Here is a 25709-nt window from a genome sequence, read left to right as displayed (position 1 = left end):
CAAGAATCCATGCTTTTCCACTAGTCTAGTCTCCTTCCTTTAGTGTTCCCACCACATTTTGAAGTGAAATGAAATGAATTGGAGTATAGCATAATGTGAAGTTGAATTATTAACAGAATTTCTAGTCATAAACCACAATAAAGAAATACTATGTCCTAATACAATATTGCTTTTCTATAGAGAAATCCAATGCCTTTTAATATTTGATAACATTAATCTTGGTAATTTCTTCAAACAAATATCTCCTGGAACTATTGTTGTTTCCATTTTCAGGTGTAAAAATGAAAGCAGAGATCTCTATTGACTTGCTCAAGATCTCACAGTAAAGTAATGTTTTTACACGGAACATGCAGAATGCAGATAAAGTAAAAATATACGAATCCATAGGCTTTGCCCGTTTTTGGAGGGTTGGATGTTTTGTTGTATGGTGAGCACAGAGAGGGAAAAAGCCACAGAAGGGGCGAGGGAGGAGAAGACATGGCAGTGAAGGGGCAGGAAGAAGTGGGCAAGGTCCTGGGAGGCAGTGAAGCCCTGTGCCTGCAGCAGCGATCTTGGTAATGCATCCTGTCCTTGACTTCACTCCTTCCTGGACACCTTCTCCCTGCCCCCACTCCTGCTTCAGAGATCACCTCCCAGAGAACCCACTGGCACCCAAGTCCTGTTCTGAGGCTCCACTGTGGGAACCAGAACTAAGAGAAGTCCTATATCCAGTTGAGACAGAGTGGATGGAAGGTAGCACTGGGAGCGTCAGGGTCTGACACATGGGAAGTGCTCACTAAACGCCTGCTGCCATCACCTCCGCCATGACCTTCACCATCACCTCCCCCACACCTTGGAAACTTCCTCCACCATCACCTCCACCATCATCTCCACCAAGACATCATCTCCTCCATTTCCATCATCTCCTCCACCATCATCTCCTCTGCCATCACCTCCATCGTCTCCATACCACCTCCACCATCAACTCCATCATCTCCACCATCTCCATCATCACCTCTGCCATCACCTTCACCATCACCTCCATCACCTTGGCCACTTTGTCTACCATCTCCTCCACCATGAGCTCCACAATCTTCCCCATCTCCTCCACTATCATCTCCACCATTTCCATCATCTCCTCTGCCATCACCTCCATCGTCTCCATACCACCTCCACCATCACCTCCATCATCTCCACCATCTCCATCATCACCTCTGCCATCACCTTCACCATCACCTCCATCACCTTGGCCACTTTGTCTACCATCTCCTCCACCATGAGCTCCACAATCTTCACCATCTCCTCCACTATCATCTCCACCATTTCCATCATCTCCTCTGCCATCACCTCCATCGTCTCCATACCACCTCCACCATCACCTCCGTCATTTCCATCACTTCTACGACTTCCTTCACCATCACCTCTGCTATCTCCTCCATCTCACAATCACCTCCATCATCATCTCTGCCATTTCCTCTGCCATCTCCATCATCACCTCTGCCACCTCCTCCACCATCACTGTATGAAGTCACGCAGTGATGGTGATAGCAGAGTTGGGATCAGAACCCGAGATCTGCTACTCCTCTTCTAGTCATTTTACATTAACACAGGAAATAGACTGTTGATGCTGTCTCTTAATAGTGGTTGGATTATTAGAGAAGAATTTAATGATCTGAACTAAAAAAGACTAAGGCTGATGGATAAAAGAAATAGGACTGGTCACAAAGAGTGCAGCTGCAGAGAAGCCCAAATGCAAAGTATTTTAAAATAACAGAAGTACACCTCTGTACCAGAGCTCTACTTGATCAGTATGTGAACATTCGGGGCAATCATTTTGCAACGTCAATGAAAGTGTGATGGTTAATTTCATGTGTCAACTTGGTTAGGCCGTGGTACCCAGTGTTTGATCAAACACCAGTCTAGATGTTTCTGTGAAGGTATTTCTTAGATGAGATTAACATTGAAATCAGTTCACTTTGAGTAAAGCAGATTATCCTTCATAATGTGAGTGGGACGCATCCAAACAGTTGGAGGTATTAAGAGGAAAAAAGACTGCGGTTCTTGAGGAAGAGGGAATTCTGCCAGCAGAGGGCCTTTGGATTCGAGCTGCAGCTCTACTCTTGCCTGAGTCTCCAGCCTGCTGGGTCACCCTGCAGATTTTGGACTTACTAGCCCCCACGATCATGTAAGCCAATTTCATAAAAATAAATCTCTCTGTCTCCGTCCCCGCCCCCCCCCCCCCCATATATACATGTCCCTTTGGTTCTGTTTCTCTGGAGAATCCTAATACACCAAGAGTGCAGAAAATGCACAAAGTGCTATAAAATATTTTTGCAAAATTTTTTTTTTAGCTGAGTGGCTTACAAAAATCTATGAGGATAAAATATCTATATTATTTATATGAAAGGTGTGCTCTAATCTGAAATTTATATAATGTTATAAACCAATGTTACCACAATAAAAAAAAAAAGAACAAAAAAAGAAAGGTGTCCTTTAGCTTTCTGATAGATAAAATGGTTACTAAAGAATCTCTATACCTAAGAATTAAGAATATTGGGAAATGAAGTCACCTTTGCCGCGTCAGATATGGAATCCCAGTTTCCCCCAGAAAGCGCATACTTTCCGCTGCCAATCCTTGCCAAAATCTCCTCAGGGGTATCATCTGGTCCGTTTGCAAAAGGGGTAAATCTGTGCAATGAGAGAATTTATGGTAATGAGCTTCCATTTTATAACCTAAAGTAAAGTTCACAATTCAATATTACCACTTTGTTTTTAAAAAGAAGAGCTTTTTCTTTTCTGTTATGCTCCAAATCCAGGAATCATGGTAAAGCATAATTTATTTCTTGATGCTATGTCCATTTTCCTACTTGGTCAATGCTCTAGGTCGATAAGGCAAGTGAGGAATGCTCTGTGGACCCAAGGAGGAGCCCTTCTGGGCTGTTTCTGGCTTCCTTGGTGACAGTGGTTAGAGTGGCTTGCCCAGTGATTCGGTTTCCATGGTGAGAGTGTGGTATAATGATGCGAGCTTGAGATCTGAAGTCTGAGAGACCCATGGTTGATCTATTATCAACTCTGCGTTCTTTGACAAATTAATTTTTTGAGCCTCAATTGCAAAATGGTAGAATAAGACACTCAGGGATCCTCAGCAGTGACATACACAAACACACATAAAATGCAGTACTTGTCGTATTGTGAGTATGTCATAGATGGTTGTTCTGTCGCCCCTTAGCATAAACCAGGGCATGTCAGTATCCGCTTTCCTAGACAAGGAATTACGTGTGATTCTAACAGCACTTCCTCTAGTGGCAAAGTTTGTGATGCTAGTTTTAGGTACAGGCAAAGTGAGCACCAGAATGACGAAGTAATCCCGCAGTGGGCCATCGGGAAGACATTGCAAGGCCTCCCTTCGCCATCGCAGACCTCAGGCACAGCTCCAGGCTGGCGAGCTGCCCTCCTTTTGTTGCGAACACTAATTACTGATTTATTAGGAAACACCTCATTAAGGCCACAGAAAAAGCAGGCCATTCTCATTCTCTTGTCTGCTTTGCTGCAGTAAAGAGCACTGGAGCATTTAGAGCATCCCCTTTTTTCTCCTTCACTCAAGTATTTATTAAACTTAGAAACATTCAGAACCAGTGGATTTCTTAGGCTTCTAGACCTTCCTGGCTGGAAGGAGCCTTAAATATCAAGCGGTGTTCTCTTCTCATTCAAAAGTGGGGGAAGTGAGACCAATAAGGGCCAAGGATGCAGCCCAGGAGCAGCCTTCGTGAGGCGCAGAGCTCAGATCGGAAGGAGAGGCACAGATGGCAGACCTGACCCTCTCACTGTTCTGAGACAACAGGTATCTCATCTGAGGGCCCTGAGAGTCGGTCACAGAGCCGTTAACTGGTTGCCATCTTCTAGATGCTGTTTGACCTTGAAGATTTTATGGGTGCTTCTTGCCTCAAGAGGATGTCTTTAAGGGAAGATGTGACCTTTCAAGAGAGTGGCGTGCTGCAGAGGAGAGAGTGTGGACGTGTGGTCAGGGGCTCCGGTTTTTGTGAATGAGCTGCATTCTGCAGCCCCGGTTCCCTAATTCTGGGGACTTTTTTTTTTTTTTTTTAATGTATGCATTCTTTTTTTTTTTTTATTGATCTTTTAATGGTTTTTAACATTGTGAAATTTTGGGTTGTGCATTTTTGTTTGTCCATCACCATATATATGACTCCCTTCACCCCTGTGCCCACCCCCCACCCCCACTGCCCCTGGTAACCACAGTACAGTTTTCTCTGTCCATGTGTTGGTTTATATTCCACATATGAGTGAGATCATACAGTGTTTGTCTTTCTCTTTCTGGCTTATTTCACTTAACATAATACGCTCCAGGCCCATCCATGTTGTTGCAAATGGGACATTTTGTCTTTTTTTATGGCTGCGTAGTATTCCATTGTACATATATACCACATTTTCTTAATCCAATAGTCAGTCGAGGGACACTTAGGTTGCTTCCACTTCTTGGCTATGGTGAATAATGCTGCAGTGAACATAGGGGTGCATAAGCCTCTTTGGATTGTTGATTTAAGGTGCGTTGGATAGATTCCCAGTAATGGGATGGCTGGATCATAGGGCATCTCTATTTTTAAGTCTTTGAGGAATCTCCATACCGTTTTCCATAGAGGCTGCACCAGTTTGCATTCCCACCAGCTGTGTATGAGGGTTCCTGTTTCTCCACATCCTCTCCAACATTTGTTGTTTTTTGTCTTGGTGATTATAGCCATTCTAACGGGCATCAGGTGGTATCTTAGTGTTGTTTTGATTTGCATTTCCCTGATGATTAGTGATGTTGAGCATCTTTTCATGTGCCTATTGGCCATCTGTATATCTTCTTTGGAGAAGTGTCTGTTCATTTCCTCTGCCCATTTTTTGATCGGGTTGTTTGTTTTTATGTTGTTCAGTTGTGTGAGTTCTTTATATATTATGGAGATCAACCCCTTGTCAGATGTATGTTTTGCAAATATTCTCTCCCAGCTGGTGGGTTGTCTGTTCATCTTGATTCTGGTTTTGTTTGTCGTATAGAAGCTCTTTAATCTGATAAAGTCCCACTTGTTTATTTTTTCTTTAGTTTCCCTAGTCTGGGTAGGCATGTCATCTGAAAAGATTCCTTTATAACCAATGTCAAATAGTGTGTTGCCTATATTTTCTTCTATGAGTTTTATAGTTTCAGGTCTCATCTTCAGGTCTTTGATCCATTTTGAGTTAATTTTTGTGAATGGCGATAGCAGATGGTCCACTTTCATTCTTTTGCATGTGGCTGTCCAGGTTTCCCAACACCATTTATTGAAGAGACTTTCCTTTCTCCATTGTATGTTCTTAGCACCTTTGTCGAAAATCAGCTGTCCCTATATGTGTGGTTTTATTTCTGGGCTTTCAATTCTGTTCCATTGATTTGTGTGTCTGTTTTTGTACCAGTGCCATGCTGTTTTGATTACTATTGCTTTGTAGTATGTTTTGAAGTCGGGGATTGTGATGCCTCCTGCTTTGTTCTTTTTTCTTAGGATTTCTTTAGCTATTCAGGGTCTTTTCTTGCCCCATATGAATTTTAGTATTTTTTTTTCTATTTCTGTGAAGAATGTCATTGGGATTCTGATTGGGATTGCATTGAATCTGTAGATTGCTTTAGGTAATATAGACATTTTAACTATGTTTATTCTTCCAATCCACGTGCATGGGATATCTTTCCATTTCTTTATGTCATCTTCAATTTCTTTCAATAATGTCTTGTAGTTCTCATCGTATAGGTCCTTCACCTCCTTGGTAAGATTTATTCCTAGGTATTTTATTCTTTTTGATGCAATTGTAAATGGTATTATCTGTTTGAGTTTCTTTCTGTTAGTTCATTATTAGCATACAGAAATGCAACTGATTTTTGTAGATTGATTTTGTACCCTGCAACTTTGCTGTAGTTGTTGATTGTTTCTAATAGTTTTCCAACAGATTCTTTAGGGTTTTCTATATATACAATCATGTCATCTGCAAATAGTGAGAGTTTCACTTCTTCGTTACCTATTTGGATTCCTTTTATTCCTTTTTCTTGCCTAATTGCTCTGGCCAAAACCTCCAGCACTATGTTGAACAGGAGTGGTAAGAGTGGGCAGCCCTGCTGGGGACATATTTTAAAGAAAATACATGGCTAAATTTCTTATCCTTGTTCTCAGGTGTCCTGAAAGGGACTAAGGAAGTCTGAAAGAGTTCACTGAAGACCTGCGAGGGTTTGCCCACACCTGACACCGGGGACAGGCCCGACCCTGGCCCCAGATGGGACAGCCATAGAGACCTCCGCCTCAAGCAAGAATGCCACCAAGAGCTGACCCCTATCTGAGGGTTTGCATTACCCTGCCAGCATGGTGTACAGCAGGATCCCCAAACTCCAGATGTCACACGCTGCGTCATAGCCCTGCCGCTTCAGGACCTGGAGGGGAAAAGCAGAGGACAGATAAGCACTTTGTGAAGAAAATTCAAGTTCACAGCGTGTTGTTCTGATGGGATCATGAGCCCAGCAGAGTGGGGGGTAGGGAGAATGTCTTCAGTGAGACTGTCATTTATTAAGGCAAAGCCAACCCTAATGCTCTGCAGTAGGATTCACCAATGACTAGCTCACATGCAGGGAGCCATAGCTCTTGATGGAACATGACAGATAGATTGAAAGGAAGCATTTAATTCTTAAGGCAGAAGAATTTTTTTTATAACACATAACATAAAATTTACCATCATAACTATTTTTAAGAGTACAGTACAGTGGCATTAAGCACATTGACATCATTGTGTAACCAACACCACCATCTGTCTCCAGAACTTTTTCATTTTCCCAAACTGTAATCTGTTCCCATTAACCACTAAAACACTCCCCATTCTCCCTCCCCCAGCCCCTGGCACCCACCATTCTACTTTCTGTCTCTATGAAATTGACTACTCTAGACACTTCATATAAGTGTAATCACACAGTATTTGTCCTTTTGTGTCTGGCTCATCACACTTAACATAATGTCTTCAAGGTTCATCCATGCTGTGGCATGTGAAAAGATTTCCCTCCTTTCTAAGGCTGAATAATATTCCACTGTATGGATGGACAACATTTTGTTCCTCCATTCATCTGTCAATGGACACTTCGGTTGTTCCACATTTTGGCTATTATGAATAATGCTGCTTTGAACATGGGTGTTCAACCATCTGTTCTTGTCTCTACTTTCAACTCTCTTGGGTTTATACCCAAAAGTGGGGTTGCTGGATCACATGGTGATTCTATGTTTAATTTTTTGAGGAATTGTTAAGACAGAGAATTTTTGTGTGTCCCAGGATTACATACTTCAGTAGAGGGCAATCCTCTGATATATTTATATTTGAATAGTAACAAAGCAAGTAGCATAAGTGCTCATGGATTATTGCAGATTACTGAATTTAGCATTAAACATGGAGTCAGGAGAGCTGTGTTCAATTTCCTTAGACATGAAGGCAAGGATTCCAGCTCTTCCTCTGTGTATCCCTGACACCATGTGCTGTGCCTGCAGTGTGGTAGGGGTTCAACCAGCATATGTGACCGAACTGAATGCTCATTGTCAAACCCTTGCCTCATAGTTCACTAGCTGGGCCTTCTTCAAAAGTCACTTCAACGCACTGAGCCTGTGAAACGCGGCTGACAGTATCTACCCTGTCCATGTCACATGGTGTATGAGGATAAAAGTAAAAAATATTGGTAACTAGCTTTGTAAATGGTAAAGTAATATACCAATTTAAGGCATTCTGTAATCACTGGAATCTCTCCGACAGCTCACAGACCCACCACTAGGTGCCAGCATGCCTTTCTCTCAGGACTGGCTGTTTCCTCCGTTGCACCCACGCCAGGCAACTCCGGTCTAGTTTCATCAACAACCAGGAGGACGCACATGGAATCTAATGTCTGCTTTCACTCCTGGCCCCTCTCCCCATCCCCGCAGCAGCGGCAGCCTCTACTGCTCCAGTCCTGCATTTACTATCGTCTCAAGTTTGGTTGCTTTTCTGAAAAGCATGAAACTGGACTTGTCCTCATAAACCTATCAGTGACTCCAGAACCTGACGGAGATGATTCCAGGAATCTGAGAAGGGAGAAGAGCTCACGACGCTGCGGCGGAGGGTCTCGGCTCTCTGAGACGAGGGGCGGGAGGGAGCGCCCTTAGGATCTGCGGGAGCTCTCATCTGCCAATCTCTAGGGAACCCTACTGTTAATCCCGTAGCTGCTGACTCATGGAAAACAATTGGGAGCAGGAATTCTGGCACAACGTCCACGCACTTTGCCGTCTCTCCGGGTGCAGTTGTAGGTAGAGTTCTGATCACAGACGACCCCTCAGCCTCCTTCCCGGCTGCAGGAGAGACTGGCGGTATGATGTCTCACCGTGACTCCTAACAAATATGCTGATTTGATCCACAGGGTCTACAGCACAATGGCAATTTCACAGGAAAATGTCACCATTCAAAATTTTACAAACAGGAAAATAAAATGATAAAATAACTGTGTTTGAGTGAGATCAGTGGCTGATTCGAAAAAGACTAAAGCTTCTCATTTCTATTCTCTAATATCACTGCTGAACTAACTCAAGCTGCCTCTAATATACCAAACTCTCTGGTTACTCTGCAAGTAGGAGAGGGCAGGGCGCCCTCTTGGAGGGACTGACAGCCAGTCTCCCGCCAGCTCAGCGATCTTCTTACCTCTGGAGCAACGAAGTTCGCCGTGTAACAGGGCGTCATCAGCAGCCCATTCTCAGCGCGCAGCTGCTTGGCAAACCCAAAGTCACAGATTCGGATGGATTCAGGGTTTCCAGACTCGTCCACATACAGTATGTTACTCGGCTTCAGGTCTCGATGAACAACCTGGAAAGGCAGGAGGAATCACACCTAACACTCCAGGGCCCAGGACGGAGCAGGAAAGAGAAGGGGGTGCATTCCGCATTTAAGGGTTTATTCCCAGCAGGTCCTGAGGCAGGAAGCAATCCACCTGGATGCTGTACTCTTTAGAGCGGTCCTCCCTCCTGTCTTTCTCTCAATCCGAGGACCCAGTACAAACCCTTTTGATGAATGAATATTTGAATGAATGAATAAATAAGCAGCTATCCAAGATGAGGGAGTGGCTTATTGGGGTCATTACCATAAAAGGAAGTGCGGTGAGTTCAGGCAATGTGAATAAAAAGATTTCTAAAGACAAATATTTACCACATGCCTAGCACATTCCAAGCGAGGCTAGGTGTCGGGTACACCAGTGAGTGAGGCAGGCAAGACACCTCTGTCACAGGACACATGACAGAGGACAGGGATCAAGCCATTGCACAGAAACCCTAACGCTGCACCTGTGCTGAGGGGGGTGCGGGCGCTCTGAGCACGAGGGATGGGTCTGAGAAAGCTGTAACGATGGCAGGGCCAGCGAATCCTCAAAGCTAAGCAGCTATTTAGGGCACAAAGCGATTTCTTCTGCAGGGCACAGAGGCTGATTATAAGATCACGGGTTGTGCCTTCACACAGCTTGGAACCTGGACGTCTCCATTGTCCTGTTAAAACCCAGTGGGAGGATGTCGGAGGGAAATTAAAGGGACACAGCCAGGCAGCCAGCTCGGTTTACAGGGGCCCCGACGGCAGGGAAACGAGGGAGTTTAGTTCCTGTTCATCCCTCCCCTCTCTAAAGAGAAGCAAATCTGCACACACCGTCATCCAAAGGGCTTTCTCTAGACTTTGACTGTCCTGGGAATACCCAGAAATGCTTAATACGCCCAGACCACTGGGTGACCATGCAAAACGGACCCCTGGTGTGTCTGGAGGAATATCCTCCTGTGCAGAGGTGACTGCATTTTAAAAGCTATGACCACATGCACACGGCTGGCTGAGGAAGTATTGCCTGCTCCAAGAGAAGTGCTGAGAAGGGATGGGGGCAGGAGAAGAGGTGGGGTACCATGTGACCAGCCCGGTGAGGCCAGGTCTGGGCTGAGAGTGTGGGGTCTGGAAGCAGAGTGCTGGTTTGGAACCAGCCTCTATCACTCCCTCGTGTGCGACCTTGGGCAAGACGCTTAAACTTCCTGTGCTCTAGTCTCCCCATCTGTACAATGGGTGTAATCCAGAGTTGAGGACTGTAGAAATGAAGAGCTTATAGCACTGCCTGGACCATGTGAGGGCTAGATGAACCTTAGCTATTCTTGCCATTTTTATTGACAATATTCCTTTGTCTTGGTTAAGGAATTCAAATTTAAATAAGGCAAGTGATGAAAATTCCAACATTTCCCTTTATCAAGCCCCAAGTATTTTTTCGCTATAACTAGGCCAGGTAAATTTAATTTCTTTGCCTGGCTCCTGGATACACTACGTGTACGATGATTTTAGACACAAGAGGGACGACTGTGATACGGGAGAAATCAAGGATGACCTGAGCTCCCAGATCTGAGCCCTGGAACTCCTCCATGAGCTCAGCTTCCTGTTCCTCCTCTGTCCCCTCCCCCAATAAGGCAGCTGGGAGCGCGCGGTCTTACCCCCTGGGAGTGGAGGTAGTCCATGGTCTTGGTGATGGTGCACAGCACATCACTGGCCTCCCGCTCTGAGAAGTACCTCTGCCGGAGGATGCGGTCCAGGAGCTCTCCGCCGCGCATCAGCTCCATCACCAGGTACACAAACTTGCCGTCGTCGTAGACCTGGGAGGCCGAGAGAGGAGGAACGTGCAGACCTCAGGGACCGCGCAGTCGCCCATGGCCATCCTGCCCTCACATGTCCCTTGCTTCTGGGAAGCAGAGATGGCTCCAGAAGGGGCAGAAGGGGAAGTCAATAAGCAGAGTCTGGGGTCACAGTGCCCCCCTGGGAGTAAAAACAAGACTTCTGTAAAACATAAGTGAACTGCCATTCCAGTGACGCCAGACGTGGTCTACCTAAGCTGTTCTTGGGATAAAAGCAGCTCTCATCATCTGCTGCTAAGTAGGGAACGAGCCAGCAATGCTACGCGCGAAGACTGCACGGTGGGATTTTAGCTGAGACGAATCCTGGTGCTGCCCCACCTCCCCGAGGTGGAGGTATTTAGGGGTGGAACGTGAGGAGGCTCGGACGACACCACTCAGCAGCAGCAGCTCTCTAAGGCTGCTCTCGAGCAGCTCTCTCTGCTTTTCAAACTTTAACGTGCACTTCACCTTGGGGGGATCTTGTTAACAGGCAGCTTCTGACCCACCAGGTCTGGGTGGAGCCCACCCTTGCATGTGACCAGCCTCTGTGCCTGGCCTAGATGGAGCAGCCAGGCCCTCGAGTCCTGGCAGGGGAAGAAGGCAGAGTCACGGCGAATCTACCAGGTTGGAGCTGTGCTTTCATTTCAGAAAAGCAACAGAAAAAGAGAGCTCTGGCCATACTAGCTTTAATCGCGCGAACTTCAAACAAAATAAAACTACACTCTGGCTTTTTGTGTCGCGCTGTGTGTGCACCAATCACTCTGCAGATGGTGCCCAAGCACTGAGAAGAGCTTGATGGCAACGGAGAAAAGCTCCTAAATACAATTCTGTTTTAGCTTACAAATCAGTGAATTTACTAAAATAATTTGCTTGACTCTGAACTCAAAAGATGTAAAGTTAATTCTGGTGTATTTATTTCCAAGTTTACGAACTCGAAGGCTCTACTTTTGAGAACGTACACACGATGACATCATGGACTTGGAATCACTCATTCCAAACAGAATAAAAGTGGTCTGAAATGCTCTGGGAGTTTTCTAATTAGCTGGTTTCTGTCATGGATCTTACATAAATAAAAAACGAAATGGCAAGGATTGACCTTGTGTGGGGCTGACTGTAACCCAAGAGGAACAAAGTGAGGCTTCAGTTTCAGCTTTGTTCACACAAGGCACTTGTTTTAAGCTTTCCTTAGAACTGAATTGGCATTTTGAAGGTCACTTACTCCAGGAATTTATGAGGCCCAAAGGGAAATTGAGGCGGCCCCAATATCTTGAGGTTTTGGGTTCACGATGCTGGAATCATTCTGGAGTTTGAGGGTAAAGGTGGAGAGGAAGAAAAGTCTCTCTCTCCCCTCCCTGACCCCAAACACCCGGCCCCTGGGCCTTCACAGTATGCTGGGGGGCGCCTCCCGACAGGCTCCTGTGAGGCTGGTTCCAGCCCCTTCCCTCTCCCAGAGAAAGGACCACCAATCACCCAACAGAGAAAGCAAAGTAAGCTACGAGGAGCAGCATAGCCAGAACTCTGGATCTGGAGTCTCAGATCTGACCCAGCCCAGCTCATGGACTCCACACTCTCCATTTCTGTCATATTTACAAATGACAACAAAAAGTTCCGCATCTGGATGAGCATTCCCAGCAGGTATCTTTTTCTCTTTTATACGTGCATGTCATGCGATTTGGGAGGAGTAGGGGGTGTGTGCTATCAACAGGGAGGTGGATCAACGGTCTAGCGGGTCAGGCCAACCAGCAGCTGAGTGATTGCAAGGAGCACGTGGCAGAAGCCGGCTCGGGCCCGCGCTCCTGGGCACAGCCCACAGTTGTCGAACCTGCAGAAACTAACTTTCTGTTCCAGTTGAAGAAACACGGAGCATAAGTGACATGGTGGCTGCATGGAGACCACTTACATCTTTGAGGGTGATGATGTTCGGGTGCTGGCCATACCGCAGCAGAATCTCAATCTCTTCCGAGGGGTCTCTTTTGCTCTTATCGATTATCTGGAACAAACAGAGCATGTGCATGAGGCTTGGACCCTTTCTGTCTCCTCCTCCCCTCCAGCTCACGCTCAACCAAGATAACTCGCAGTGGTCTAGAAATTCATGGCAATCCATTCTTTCCCAACTAACACGAGATCAACATTTAAAAAAGAGAGTACAACCCATCAGATACTAATTTTAAGATATTACAGGATTGGATGGAGAAGTGTAGGTTTGGGGAGATCACACAGGCACCACCCAATAAAGGAATGTGCTTTTTAACCACCATGGCTGGCTTTGGGTTGGGGGCCTGCTCTGTCCATAATGATCCTCCTGTGAGATCAAGGGCATGGTTCTCACCAAGGACACCGGGCTGGCGTGTACACTGAATCTGCCGCTGTGGCTTGGACACACAGACTCTCTGCCTGGTTTCCATCCTCCCCACCACCCGGCATTTGTATCTCATGTCTTAGGATAACAGATAAAAATAATTTTACCCCATGAAAATAGATGGCTCCCAACAACAAGGTGTCACGAATAAAAGCCTACCCTGAAATAGGGAGTCATCTGTTGGTAGATAACGGCTAATACCTCTGGAAGTAGCTCAATTATGCCCTTGCTCCTCTTTTATGGGGATGGAACTGGTGGCGGTAGGGGACCCCATTCATGTGAAATCTCCAGCACATGTTGGAAATGACACTCAGAATAGAAGAGTCGTTCATACTGTTGCTGTGCATTAATTCCACTCAATTTTAAAATACTCGCTATTTGGAGGATGTGCAAGCATTTTGCGATCAGAGTATAAGGGAGATTTGCTTTTAAGTTCTATCATGTCAAAGACTCTAAGTGGAGCTTTGCATAAAACTCAACCTCTTTCCTTTAGATGAACAAAATGCTTGGGCAGCATGTGACCGGCTGTTGGTGCTCTGCCCCGTCACCCTCCCTCCCCTCCCCCTCCCTGTGATGAAAGATCGCCGTAGGGCCAGTTCTTCTCTCTCCACCTCCATCTCTCCATCTTCTCTCTTCTCTCTCCACCTTGGCCCACTGCCAAGCTCTGATGACACTGGTGTCCAGGACAGCGAGTCCAATGACATGAGTTGTTAAACAGGCAGAAAGTCAAGCTCTCATTCTTGACACAGCATTCTTTTCCTCTTGCTACATTTAATTCCACTAAAGTTTTCACCAAGACACCAGGATTACTTCTATTATTGAAACAAGCCCACAGATAATGCATCTTTCTAAAGGAGAAACATTTTTAAAGGTTCCTTCAATGGGGAAGGGGGTTCCTCAATATGGCGGCGCAGAGCTGGCCACTGGGAGGTGGGTCTTTACACTACTTGGATTGCATGTCGACCAACCAGGTTCTAGAACTCTCTCTGCCCCAGCTGCCTGCAGGGCCATGCAATCTCGCTGGGCTGTGATCTTCTCTTTGCAATTTGAGAAGGTTAAAATACATTAGTGGATTTAAAAACATTAGTAGTAGATACTTTTTTTCAAATAAAATTTTGTGATAAAAGAGATGTATTCTCAGCACAAATCTGTTTTATCCCCCTCACAATGGAATAGGGTGCAGGATAAACAGGAAAGAGGAAGCCTTTTCTCTCCTGTCAGTGGCCCCGGGGCAGGGAAGGTTGCAGTTACTAGAGCAGAGGGGCAGCTCCAGGCAGAGGGTGTCTGACAGGAGCTGGGGGCTTTGGTGGAGGGAGCCTCACCTTCCCCCCAACTCCTCCCTCCTGTGGTGTCTCTCCACGGCAGAACTGACAGGAAGCCAGAGGGCAGGCAGGGCACTGTGATGGGGTCCCTACGGTCAGTATCCTGGGCCCCTAGCACAGGGAGGGGAGGAAGAGAGTCTGCACAGGAAATGAGATAGTCAGCCTGGAAGAGAAGTCCCCACTAGAACTGGGGCAGGAGCAGGTTCTTAAACCTGCCCTCCTGGCTTTCCACCTTTCCCTTGATCTGGGCAGGGCTATCTCAAACCTAACCTGAGCCGACACGGGTCCAACACACAGCTGCAAGTTCTGCTCAGACCCAGTGTTTTGATCTCGACTAGTGTCAGTGCTGGCTGCTTTTACCCACAAATCTTTTTCTGGGATTTTTTTCCCCAAAGGTAAGGAAGAAGACTCCTAACGGAGACACTGAGCAGTGAGGTGCGATCACTGGTCCCTGAGCACAAAGCCGCAGTCTGTGCTGGGGGACGGGAGGGCCCAGAGAGAGGTTCTGACATATTGTTTAGACATGTCAAGGAATGAATTTATTCTCTGTGGGGTCAGTTTCTTGGGATTCCTATTGTTAGACTTGCCTCTTGTTCAAGCCAGCCCTGGTGGATCGAGTTCCTTATTTTGAGAATAATATGGTTTTATAATCTTTCTTGTGCAGCAAAACCCGGGGAGGATTCTCAGTAAACACCTTCATGAACAAGGCTTTCTCTCTCCGTGTTAATGCTCAAATAATAATGACAGACCACAAAGGAGTTGGGAGGAATGGTCTCTCTCTCACTCTCCTCCGGCAATAGCCAAAGAGCGCAGGACACTGCTCAGAGCTCAGCCACCCACCATGGCTGGTAAATAAGCCTTTCACGGTGTTGCTGTATAGCAGGCTGTATACTTCCACTCTCCTTAGGGATGTCAAGTAGGAATACCCATGAGGCAAGTCTGGCCTCAATAATGGATGGCAGACAACAATGATTTTCCTGAGCAGGTGAAACATATAGGAACGTATCAAATACATTTCTATTCCTGGTGGCTGAAGATGGGAACAGCACTGGATGAGACTTCATTAAACCATTAAACACGCTTTTTTCTCTTCGTTTTTGCTCTCTACATTTCTCCATCGTCCTCTTCCTCATTTCTCTCCAGCACTGCACTCCCCTCCTGGGACATTAAATAGCTTGGGGAAACGGGCTTTGAGGTTCTAACTGAACAAGAGGGGGAGTTAACTCACAGGCTTCCAAAACACCCTCACTAGGCAGGGTATTTCCGCTGACTTGCCAAAAGGATCAATACCATATTTGAAACAAGGGTAATAGAGCTTGTAATCACTCGTAAAATTTAACAGACACCTTCTCCTGCACAATTAATTTAAACAAATGACACAGAGAAAGAACTCTAAGTTTTCCTGCCGGAAAAAATTAAAATTTCCATGCCAGTTTTCCTTCTAAAAATAAGCTCTATTCATGTCAAACATCTGTCTTAATTCCATTGCTTTTTTGGTTGACAAATTACATACACAGTATGAAAATGAGCACAGAAACACTCATGTTATTTTAAACTGTCTGTTGTGAATGCAAATCGGGGCTCCTTCTTGGGAGAGCTTGCCCCAGCTTCAGTCATGCACGTATCAGCCACACTTCATCACTAGAATTAAGAATTGAGTAAGACGTGCTCTTGCACAATCATAAGGATCTCACTTTGTTTTTACCTGATTCTATTGCAAAAACAAACTAAGGTACTTTTAATAACATAACAAAAATATGCTACTGAGAAGGTGTGGCCATCTCTTAAGGCATGTGCTTCCTTCCAGGAAAACTTGGCCACCGCTGATGACGTACATCCATCTCCTGCATAAACCTTTCAGACAAAGAAGAAATCTAAAAATGGAACTCTGAATGAAGAGGTGTCTGTGTGTCTATGTTTGAAGCTAAAATTGGCCAACAGGAAAAGCCGTGATGATAGTAAAGCTCTCTTTGTTTCAGATTCTTCAGTTATGTTGCACTTTTTGCTCTAGCTTCTGGTTCTGTGATCAATAAAATTCCTAAACGGCTGGATTGTGAGTTCCCTGAGAACAGGTTTGTGTTCTTGCCTGGAACCCAGAACTGCCATAAAAAAGAGTTCAATAAAAAGACTGTGTCAATGAATGAAAGTAACCAACTAACTGAACAGCGGAATCTATGCAGAGTGAAATGCATTCTAGAGACAAGAAATGCTCTATTGAACAATTGTATTGTCAACCCTGACAATAAGAAAGCCAAAGAAATGGATGAAGTGATTTTGAATTTGAAGAAAAGCTCCCAATGGATATTTCTTTTTTAAATAATACTTTACCTTGTCACCACCAAGCATTATAACGGGAGTGTGGAGACAGGAAACAAGCTAGGAAGCATGTCACGGGTAATGAGTGACATTAAGAAAGGTACTCCAGGCCAAGGAGGATAGAGAGACAGGAGAGGAGCCACAGGGTGGTCAGGGAGACATTGACTGAGAGCAGAGACCTGTGGAAATGAGGAGACCGGCACCCAGGTCTCAAGGAGGAAAGTTCTGGGCACAGGGAAGGCAAGAATGTCACCCATGTAGGAGTGTCATGTGTTCTGGGATCAACTCAGAGGAGCTTGGTCCAGCTGGAGAGGAGTGGGTGGGGGACAGAGGAAAGGGGAGGGCTAGAGGGGCTAGAGAAACATGGGGAATGGGGTGATGGGGCCTTACTGCCTCCTGTAAGGGTTGGGTTCCATCTGAGTGAGATGGAAAACCACTGGAGGAGGGTTTAGGGCAGAGGAATGATGAGATTCAATGTATGTTGTTGAGGTTTAGCTTTGGTGGCCATGTGGAAGAGATGGTAAAGGGCAAAGATGGACCTGGGAGACTGTTAGGATGCTACAGAAGCAGAACAGGCAAGAGGTGACGGCTGCTTGGACTGGGGTAGTAACACTGGAGACGAAGAGAGCTGGTTGGGTTCTAGACTAGAGAGAATGAGAGAGAGAGTAGGTACAGGACATGACAATCTGGCCTACTGTGATGGAGTGTGGGAGGCAGAATACAGTCCCCAAAGGCATCCACATCCTAATTCCTGGAACCTGTGAATATGTTGCCTTACATTCAGAAGGAACTTTGCAGATGGGATTAAGTATCTTCAGATGTGGGGATTACCTGCTTATCAGGTGTGCTCAATCTAATCACTAAGGCAGGAGGCTAGAGCTAGCAGCAGGAGATGTGGCACCAGAAGCAAGAATTTATAATGATTCAAGCAGGGGCCATGAGCCAAGGAATGCTGGCAGCCTCTAGAAGCCGGAAAAGGCAAGGCAACGGATCCTCACCATGGAAATAAATGAAGACCACCCAAGAGAACAGCAGAGGCTGTCCACTCAGAGCTGCTATAGCAAGGGTATCATCTGGATATATCTTCAGTGACATCAGCGTCATGGCGGAGTGAGCTTTCCCGTGAACTCTTCCCCGAGAAGATACAACAAAAGGAACAGTCACAGACCAACAATGGAATCCCAGACAGAGAAAAGCTAGATCGGCAAGATCCACACTGCCACACATCTGAGAGTGGAACATGCTGGGCCCCCGGAGGAAGTGGGGAGAGGTAAGGAGAACTCCCCTCCCTCCCCATCAGATCAGCGATCCCAGTCCCCATGGTTCCCAGAGAGGGGGGAGGGGCAGCCCTCGGCGGGGAAACCGTAGCTCTTCGGGCTCTCTCAGCCAGTGGGAAACTCCCATACAGAGGACTCAGAAGAGCCACAGGGCTACCATCAACATCTGAGCACCCCAGAGAGTAGATAACGAGGGGCCCCCCAGGCCAGGGACCCAGAGGGCAAAAGAGAGAGCCCCCCACTCCCCCCAAACCGGACCCTGCAGCTCAGCCCACCCGACCAGACCAAGCGATCCACGGCAGACCAGACCAAACGATCCGACCTGCAGATCGCAGCAGAAAAACCACGGCAGAGCACAGGGGGCTTAGATTACACAGCCCTTTACCACCACACAGTGGTGGCGGGTGGAAATTGCAACCAGAGATTTCCAGGATGAGCAAAAACAAAGCCAACACAGGAACCACAATGCAAAGATACATGAAATCACTAGACCAGAAGGAAATTGACAAGTACCCAGAAAGCAATCCTGAAGACACAGAAATCCATAATCTAAAAGACAGAGATTTCAAAATAGCTATCATAAAAACACTCAACGAAATACGAGACAACACAATTCAACGAGATTAGCACTTTCTTCACAAAAGAGATTGAAATCATAAAGAAAAACCAATCAGTGCTGATGGAGATGAAGAACACAATGGAGGAGATAAAGGAGAATCTGGAATCTTTAAAGAACAGAGCTGACAATATAGAGGAAAGAATTAGCACCTTAGAGGATAGGAATACAGATATACTCCAGATGGAAGAGGAGAGAGAACTAAGACTAAAAAGAAGTGAAGAAAGTCTCTGAGAAATATCTCACTCTATTAGGAAATGTAACATAAGAATTATAGGTATTCCTGAGGGAGAAGAGAGGGAAAGAGGAACAGAGAGCCTATTCAAGGAAATAATAGCTGAGAATTTCCCAAATCTGGGGAAGGAGCAGGAAATACTAGTAAGCAAAGTCAACAGGTCACCTAAATATATTAACAGACAAAGGCCCACTCCACGACACCTAGTGGTAAGGCTAGCCAGAGTCAATGACAAAGAAACAACATTAAGGGCAGCTAGACAAAAACAAAAAATAACGTACAAAGGAACTCCCATCAGGCTCTCAGCGGATTTCTCAACAGAAACTTTACAGGCTAGGAGAGACTGGAATGATATATTCAAAATACTGAAAGACAAAAACTTTCAGCCAAGAATACTCTATCCAGCAAAAATATCCTTCAAATATGATGGAGAAATAGTAACTCTCCCAGATAAACAAAAGCTAAGGGAGTTCATGGCCACGAGACCCCCACTACAAGAAATACTCAAGAAGGCCCTCAGCCCTGAAAAAAAGAAGAGAAAGGGAATACAAAGCTTGGAGCAAGGAGAAAAATAGGTAATAAACTCAGAAAAATAGTAGATCTTTACCGGAATAGGTTAGCAACCACTTAAATACTAAAATCAAAGACCAAAGGAAGAAATTCACCAAAAATATATTTAACCTCATCACTGTAAACACACAGCCACAACACAAGATAGAACAAGGTATAACAAGAACTACTCAGAAGGGGAAGAGGAAAGTGATTGCATTGACTTAGTATAAGGAAATAGGAAGTCGTCAGATAATGGAATATCTCATACACAAGATTTTTTACACAAACCTGAAGGTAACCAGTAAACAAATAATCAAAACCACATATGATAAACAAAGAGAAAACTAGAAGAGTCATAAGACAGAACAACCAAACTGAATTGGCAGTCCGAAACAAATGGGACAAGTAACAAAGGAAATGCAAAAGAACCAGAAAATAAGTGACAGAACAGCAACATTAAGCCCTCATATATCAATAATTACCCTAAATGTAAATGGATTGAACTCTCCAATCAAAAGATACAGAGTGGCTGGATGGATTAAAAAGCAAGACCCAACAATATGCTGCCTCCAGGAAACACATCTCAGCTCTAAAGACAAGCACAGGCTCAGAGTGAAAGGATGGAAGACAATACTCCAAGCTAATGGCAAACAAAAGAAAGCAGGTGTTGCCATACTCATATCAGACAAAGTAGACTTCAAGATAAAACAGGTGAAGAAAGACAAAGAAGGGAAATATATAATGATAAAAGGGACACTCCATCAAGAAGACATATCACTTATAAATATATATGCACCCAACATAGGAGCACCAACGTACATAAAGCAACTATTAACAAACCTAAAAGGAGACATTAACAAATAATATATCTTCACCTGGGGAAAATTGATGAAATTTTACTCGCTAAGCAGCATTTTGGTTGATTTGCTATTCCATGACCTATATCACTTAATGTTTTCTGAGACATGCATTCATAAACTATTCATTAATGATCTAAGACATGCCAGGCACTGTGATATGTACTTTATATATATTACATATATTCCTACAGTCCTAGAAGACAGGGAATATCAAACCCATTCAACAGATGAAGAGCCTGAGGCTCATAAAGTTTGGTAACGTGCCAAGTTCACAGGACTAGATCCCTGGTCTAAATTCTTCTAAAGGCAAATGTTCCACTGTCATTTCTTCATAAAAGTACTGCCCTTTTCCCACTTCTCTGCAATGGCACATTTTTAATAAATCAAGGGACCATGTGCAAGTGGAAAGAAAAAAAAAAAAAGGGGTCGTCTGGCAAGACTCCAGGCAGGCAGGGGAGTGGGGGAGCTTTCTAGTGGGAAGGGGGGCTCAAGAGCACCCCAGTGGAGGCTGTGGGCCTGGGGGAGCTGGGGTCGGGTTACTAGAAGTGGGGCTCCTATGTGGCTGGAGAGCAGAGCACATCTGACTTTCTCTGGTTGGCCCTGAGTTGGAAGCAGGAACTGAATTTAGGGCTGCCATCAGTTATTGATCAAGTTCCCACTATTCTGGGCTGATTGTTAGAGAAGTTACTGTTCAGCTTCCTGGATTGTCCCCGGAGACAGCAGCCTGGCTTCCTGCAGGTCTGACATACGCAGCCACTCCCTGGGGTGTTCACTATAGGTGAGGGGTCGGCTCCCTGGGATGCTCACTGTAGATGAGGGCTCGGCTCCCTGGGATGCTCGCTCTAGATGAGGGGTGGGCTTCCTGGGCAGCTCGCTGCAGGCTGTGGTCGGAGCTCTATTTTTACAGACGGTCTGACCGTTGTCCGTGCGTGTGCTCTGTCTCTCATCCTGTGGAGCCTCCTGAAGGAACCAGCCCCACCAACACCTGACTTCAGCCTGGTGAGGCCAATTTTGGACTCTGACCTCCAGGACTGCAAGACATATGTGCACGTTGTTTTAAGCCACTACTTTTGTGGTGATGTGTGACATCAACGATGGGAAACTAACACTTGGAGGAAGCCCGCAGGAGAAGTTGTGGTGGGAGATGAAGAATCATGTTTAGGCTATGATGAGCTGAGACATTGGTTAGACACCAGGGGTCATGGGGAGGAGTCAGGTGGACACAATGGATGTGTTTTTTTTTTTTTTTTAATTTTATTTATTTATTTTTTCCCCAAAGCCCCAGTAGATAGCTGTATGTCATAGCTGCACATCCCTCTAGTTGCTGCATGTGGGACGTGGCCTCAGCATGGCTGGAGAAGTGGTGCCTTGGTGCGTGCCCGGGATCCAAACCCGGGCCGCCAGCAGCGAAGCGTGCGCACTTAACCGCTATGCCACGGGGCCGGCCCTGGATGTTTATTACTGATGACCCAAAGAGCCTTCTTAAGAAGCAAGCCTGTGAGGAGGTGCTCACTGTGGAGAAATCCATCCATCTGCTGCCACTTTCGAGACATCTTCTGAAGCAATTAATTTAAATATATCCAGCAATGCAGCTTCCCAGCATGTGTTTCGTGGAGAACGCAAATCCCCGCCTGACTCCATCCAGGAGCTTCTTTGATCAGAGAAAAACGGCTGTGCTGATAGAAAAACGGCTGGGCAGGGTAGAGACGCCTTCCGCCGGGAGAGGCTGGAGACACCACTATTTCTCCGTTTTTCCTGAATCCCTTTCTTCTGCAGGGAGAGAACGCTGTCCCTGCTATTTTCCTCAGTCATACATTTCGCCACCAAAACTGCCACTTCTCTTCCTTCCTTGTCAGTCTAAATGTCACCTTCTTTCTTTTCTGTTTTATCTGGAACCCACTGCCCCTTGTCCGGCCTCCGTGCCTGTGGAACATTCCCTTTGCTTGCGCTGGGCCGGGAAGGTATTTACAGCAGCGATCTTGTCTCCTGTGATGTTGCGCTTCTTCCATGGGACCTGCTCTCCAAACCTTCAATCACTGTTCCTCCTTGCTTCACATTTCCACATGATTTCTATAAAATAAACGTGTTTTCAGTCCCTAACGTGAGGATCAGCGTTGTTCTCCTCTCTCCAGGTCTGGCCGCAGATGGTTCCGCTCTAGCAGCACGATCCTCTCTTGAGGTTGACTCGCGCACGGGCTGCCACCGATGATTCCTTAAGTCTCAGGTTATGGCGACCCTCTGCTTTCTCAATGGCTTCATGTTCTTCTCGGAGCCTGGTATCCTGGAGTCACCTTGAACGAAGGTTCCCAGAGGTGTCCCCCCATCAGTCTCAGGTTGACTTCCCAGCTTTACGTCGCTGGGGTTCTCAGGATGCAGTTTCTGAAGCGCTGTCCGGAGGAGGAGCAGGCGTATAGAAATAGGAGCTGGGCCTATCGATGCCAATGACCTCGGAGCAAAGAACTGAAACAAAGGTCAGCAGGGACTTGGACTGCCCGAAAAGCTGTGTGGAACAGGCCGGAGCAGCTGACTGGGGGGGGCCTGGATGGAAGGGCTTGCAGGGTGCTGGGCAGAAGACGACGGCACACCGTGGGCTGGTAGGTAAAGCTGATGGGGCGGCCTTGGTGCGGCTAGGCTAGGCTCTCACACAGCCACCCCACGGCCCCACCAGCCAGGAACTCTCAAGAGAAGGAACCTGGATCCGATTTCACATGGGCCTCCACTTTTACCAGTTACAACTTCACCTTAAAGTTTGAGGAACTCAGATGTTTATAAAACAATGAATTTTTCTTGCAGGTCCCATGATGTGTGCTTTAAATTTATTCTGAAGCCCAACTTTACCACCCACCCCATCTGATCTGCATGGCTGTCTCTTTCTTTTGTGATTTGGGCATTGCAAGATGCATGACAGAGTAGCTGAAATGGTGCATTATGGCTCTTGCTCCTCAGAAGCAGAGAGGCGGTGCCCCGTGGAGGAGAAGGGCACGCGCTCGCGTCTGACCACTTGGATGGGAACCAGGCTCTCCCATTTACTAGCTGGTTAACCTCTCCATCTCTGTTCCCTCAAGGGACAATGAGAATAATTACATCACAGGGTTGTGAGGATTAAACGACTTAACATATGCAGAGCGTTTGGAAGAGTGTTTGGAATACAGTGAGCACTGAGTAGTTACTGTCTTCACCATCATTGTTATATGATGTAATATACAATACACAACGTAATACAATTTGCAATAAGTCTGAATTCTATTTAATGTCAGCTGCTCCTGGTCTCATGAGCTTCAGTTGTTGGATCATTTGCTCCTTATAATTTACTGATGTTTGTGCTTTGCAAAAGAGGATCAAGGTGGCAAAATCGGTACCTCAGGTATATAAGTTAGTGCTATGCCCATTGCTGTGCCCTGCAATATATAAAAACTTGAGTCATTAGCAGACACTGTCCAGCACACTCTCGAGGCACACCTGTGTAAGCTTATGAGAAGGTGAGACATAAGCCACACAAGGCAACTTTCCTGTAGTGAATCAGCTCTGACACGTGTACATATATTTATATATTTCTATGTACTTTCCCCAACCAACACAATGCCAGGAGCCCTTCCTTTTACACAAATTGGCATTGTCTACAATATGTGCCTGATCACATTAAGCCACAAAGATCTAAAAACAAAATAAAAACAACCTTCTCACTCAATTCTTGTAAAGTGACCTCAGCACCTTTGGTGGAATAAGAATATTAATGATTTTTTCCTTTCAAATCTACCTCTCCCCTTCCTTTGAATCCTACTCAATCACAGTAACCTGCACTTAATAACTGACTCCATTTTAATCTTATTTTAAAGGAAAGGTGCATTCATGGCTTGGCATCTATGCAGTTTTATGTCTTGTTATTTCAAAGTTGGGTATAATTTCATTTCCTACCACTAGCGTTCTGGGGCTGGTTATGAAAACAGACAGACTTTAGTTCTCCATTAGACTACTAGCTGCTCTGTCCCAAGGAAATAGCTGCGAGTTCTTACATAGGCACATATGTTCAACTACAGCGTGTCTGACAAAGGGAAGAGGAGGCACCGAGAGAACATGATGCACGAGGTGGGTGCACTGGTGGAGCGTCCCATGCCAAGTCCAACCTGAGTGGTGTTTGTGAGGAAGCTGAGGGTCAGCGACCTGTCTTCAGCGCCTGAGGATGGTGGACGAGCCTGGGCAATGTCATGCTGTTTGCCACAGCTCATAGGGAGGAACCAGCCTAGGGATTCAGACTCTGATTGAACCAACTCTTATTGAGTCCCGACTCTACGTGGGCACTGGGCTAAAGGTTTTGTTAAGTGGTAGCTACAATTCGTCTCACTAATTTTAGGCCCTGCATATAAAAATGCAGCTGAGAATAAATGCAAAACCAGTAGTCTCGTTGACTGAGAGTAAACTTGGGTAGACTGGTTTAAATATAGCCTTAAATGTGGTTAATATGATGACAGTAATTACAGTGGCAAAATTAGGTACCTACAAGACACAGAAATAAACTTAGAGCAAAACACAATGATATTTCCAAGAACATGAGAACCATTGCATCCCATCCTCGCTTTGAGGCTGCTGGCCTGATCTTCGTGGAGTTAAGAGCTGGCTCTGACCCCTCTCAGAAGGACCCACACTTGGAGTCCCTGCTCCATCATAGCAAGGGGCTGCCCCGCGCCTGCACAGAGCGTGGGCAGCGCTGAGCTTGGTCATATCATCACCCTGCTACCACACAAGAAACAGAAACTTAACAGAAGGAAAACCCCATTTTCGTCTCCCAAATATCAGCCTGTGGGAATTTATTTGTGTGGGCTCTCTCCCCACCCCAGAAGGGTGCTGTAGGCTGGGGTGCTCAACCTCAGCACTACCGACATTTCAGGGGGGATAATTCTTTGTGGGAGGGGTGGGGGCTGTCCTGTGCACCGCAGGGTGTGAAGCAGCACCCCTGGCGTCTGTATACTAGAGGCTGGTAGTGACTCACGACCCTTTGTGACAACCAGGATGTCTCCAGGCATCGCCAGAGTCCACAGGGAGCAATATCACCCTGCTTGATCATGACCGCCCCAGGGAAAAACCATGTATTCTGGCCTCAGTCCTGCTGTTCACTCAAGATTGCGCATTCTTTTTTCTGCTCGTTACTCAGTGGGGAAGTTCTGAATCACCCACATAGTTGGACGAGGAGGCCCTGACTGGCTCTGAATGGATTGTTTCTCAAAATGAAACAGACACCCTTTCCCATCCAAGAATTCGGATAGCCGGGTTTGCAAACTGTCCGCATGGTCGCTGAGAGAGGGGTGGCCAAATTCGAGGGCGTCTGTTGAACTGAGATCTAACACACAGGCCAAGGAGTTGAACACCACGTTCCTCCTTCTGGGTTACATTAGAACACACTCAATTTTGCCGTGTCCCAGTTCCTCCAATGTCAAGTAGGGACACTGCTACTTATCAATAGGTCAGCTGACAGAGAACAAGGCTGAAAAATATTTCAGT

The 25709-nt window shown here is 46.0% G+C and overlaps 1 protein-coding gene across 5 annotated transcripts in view; it reads right to left on the bottom strand.

Annotated features, from left to right (window-relative positions):
• RPS6KA2 (ribosomal protein S6 kinase A2) overlaps positions 1-25709 on the bottom strand; it is a 372902-nt gene that overhangs the window by 3875 nt on the left and 343318 nt on the right. For all 5 annotated transcript variants that reach the window (XM_058534008.1, XM_058534010.1, XM_058534011.1 and 2 more), the window contains 5 exons: positions 12577-12666; positions 10500-10658; positions 8698-8859; positions 6351-6427; positions 2550-2667 (listed from right to left, as the gene is read on the bottom strand). In XM_058534008.1, coding sequence (XP_058389991.1) covers positions 2550-2667; positions 6351-6427; positions 8698-8859; positions 10500-10658; positions 12577-12666 — 606 coding nt within the window. The remainder of the gene's footprint in view (positions 1-2549; positions 2668-6350; positions 6428-8697; positions 8860-10499; positions 10659-12576; positions 12667-25709) is intronic.

This window comes from Diceros bicornis, chromosome 39 (assembly GCF_020826845.1).
Source record: "Diceros bicornis minor isolate mBicDic1 chromosome 39, mDicBic1.mat.cur, whole genome shotgun sequence".
NCBI lineage: Eukaryota > Metazoa > Chordata > Mammalia > Perissodactyla > Rhinocerotidae > Diceros > Diceros bicornis.
This window is presented reverse-complemented; position numbering and strand designations above follow the sequence as displayed.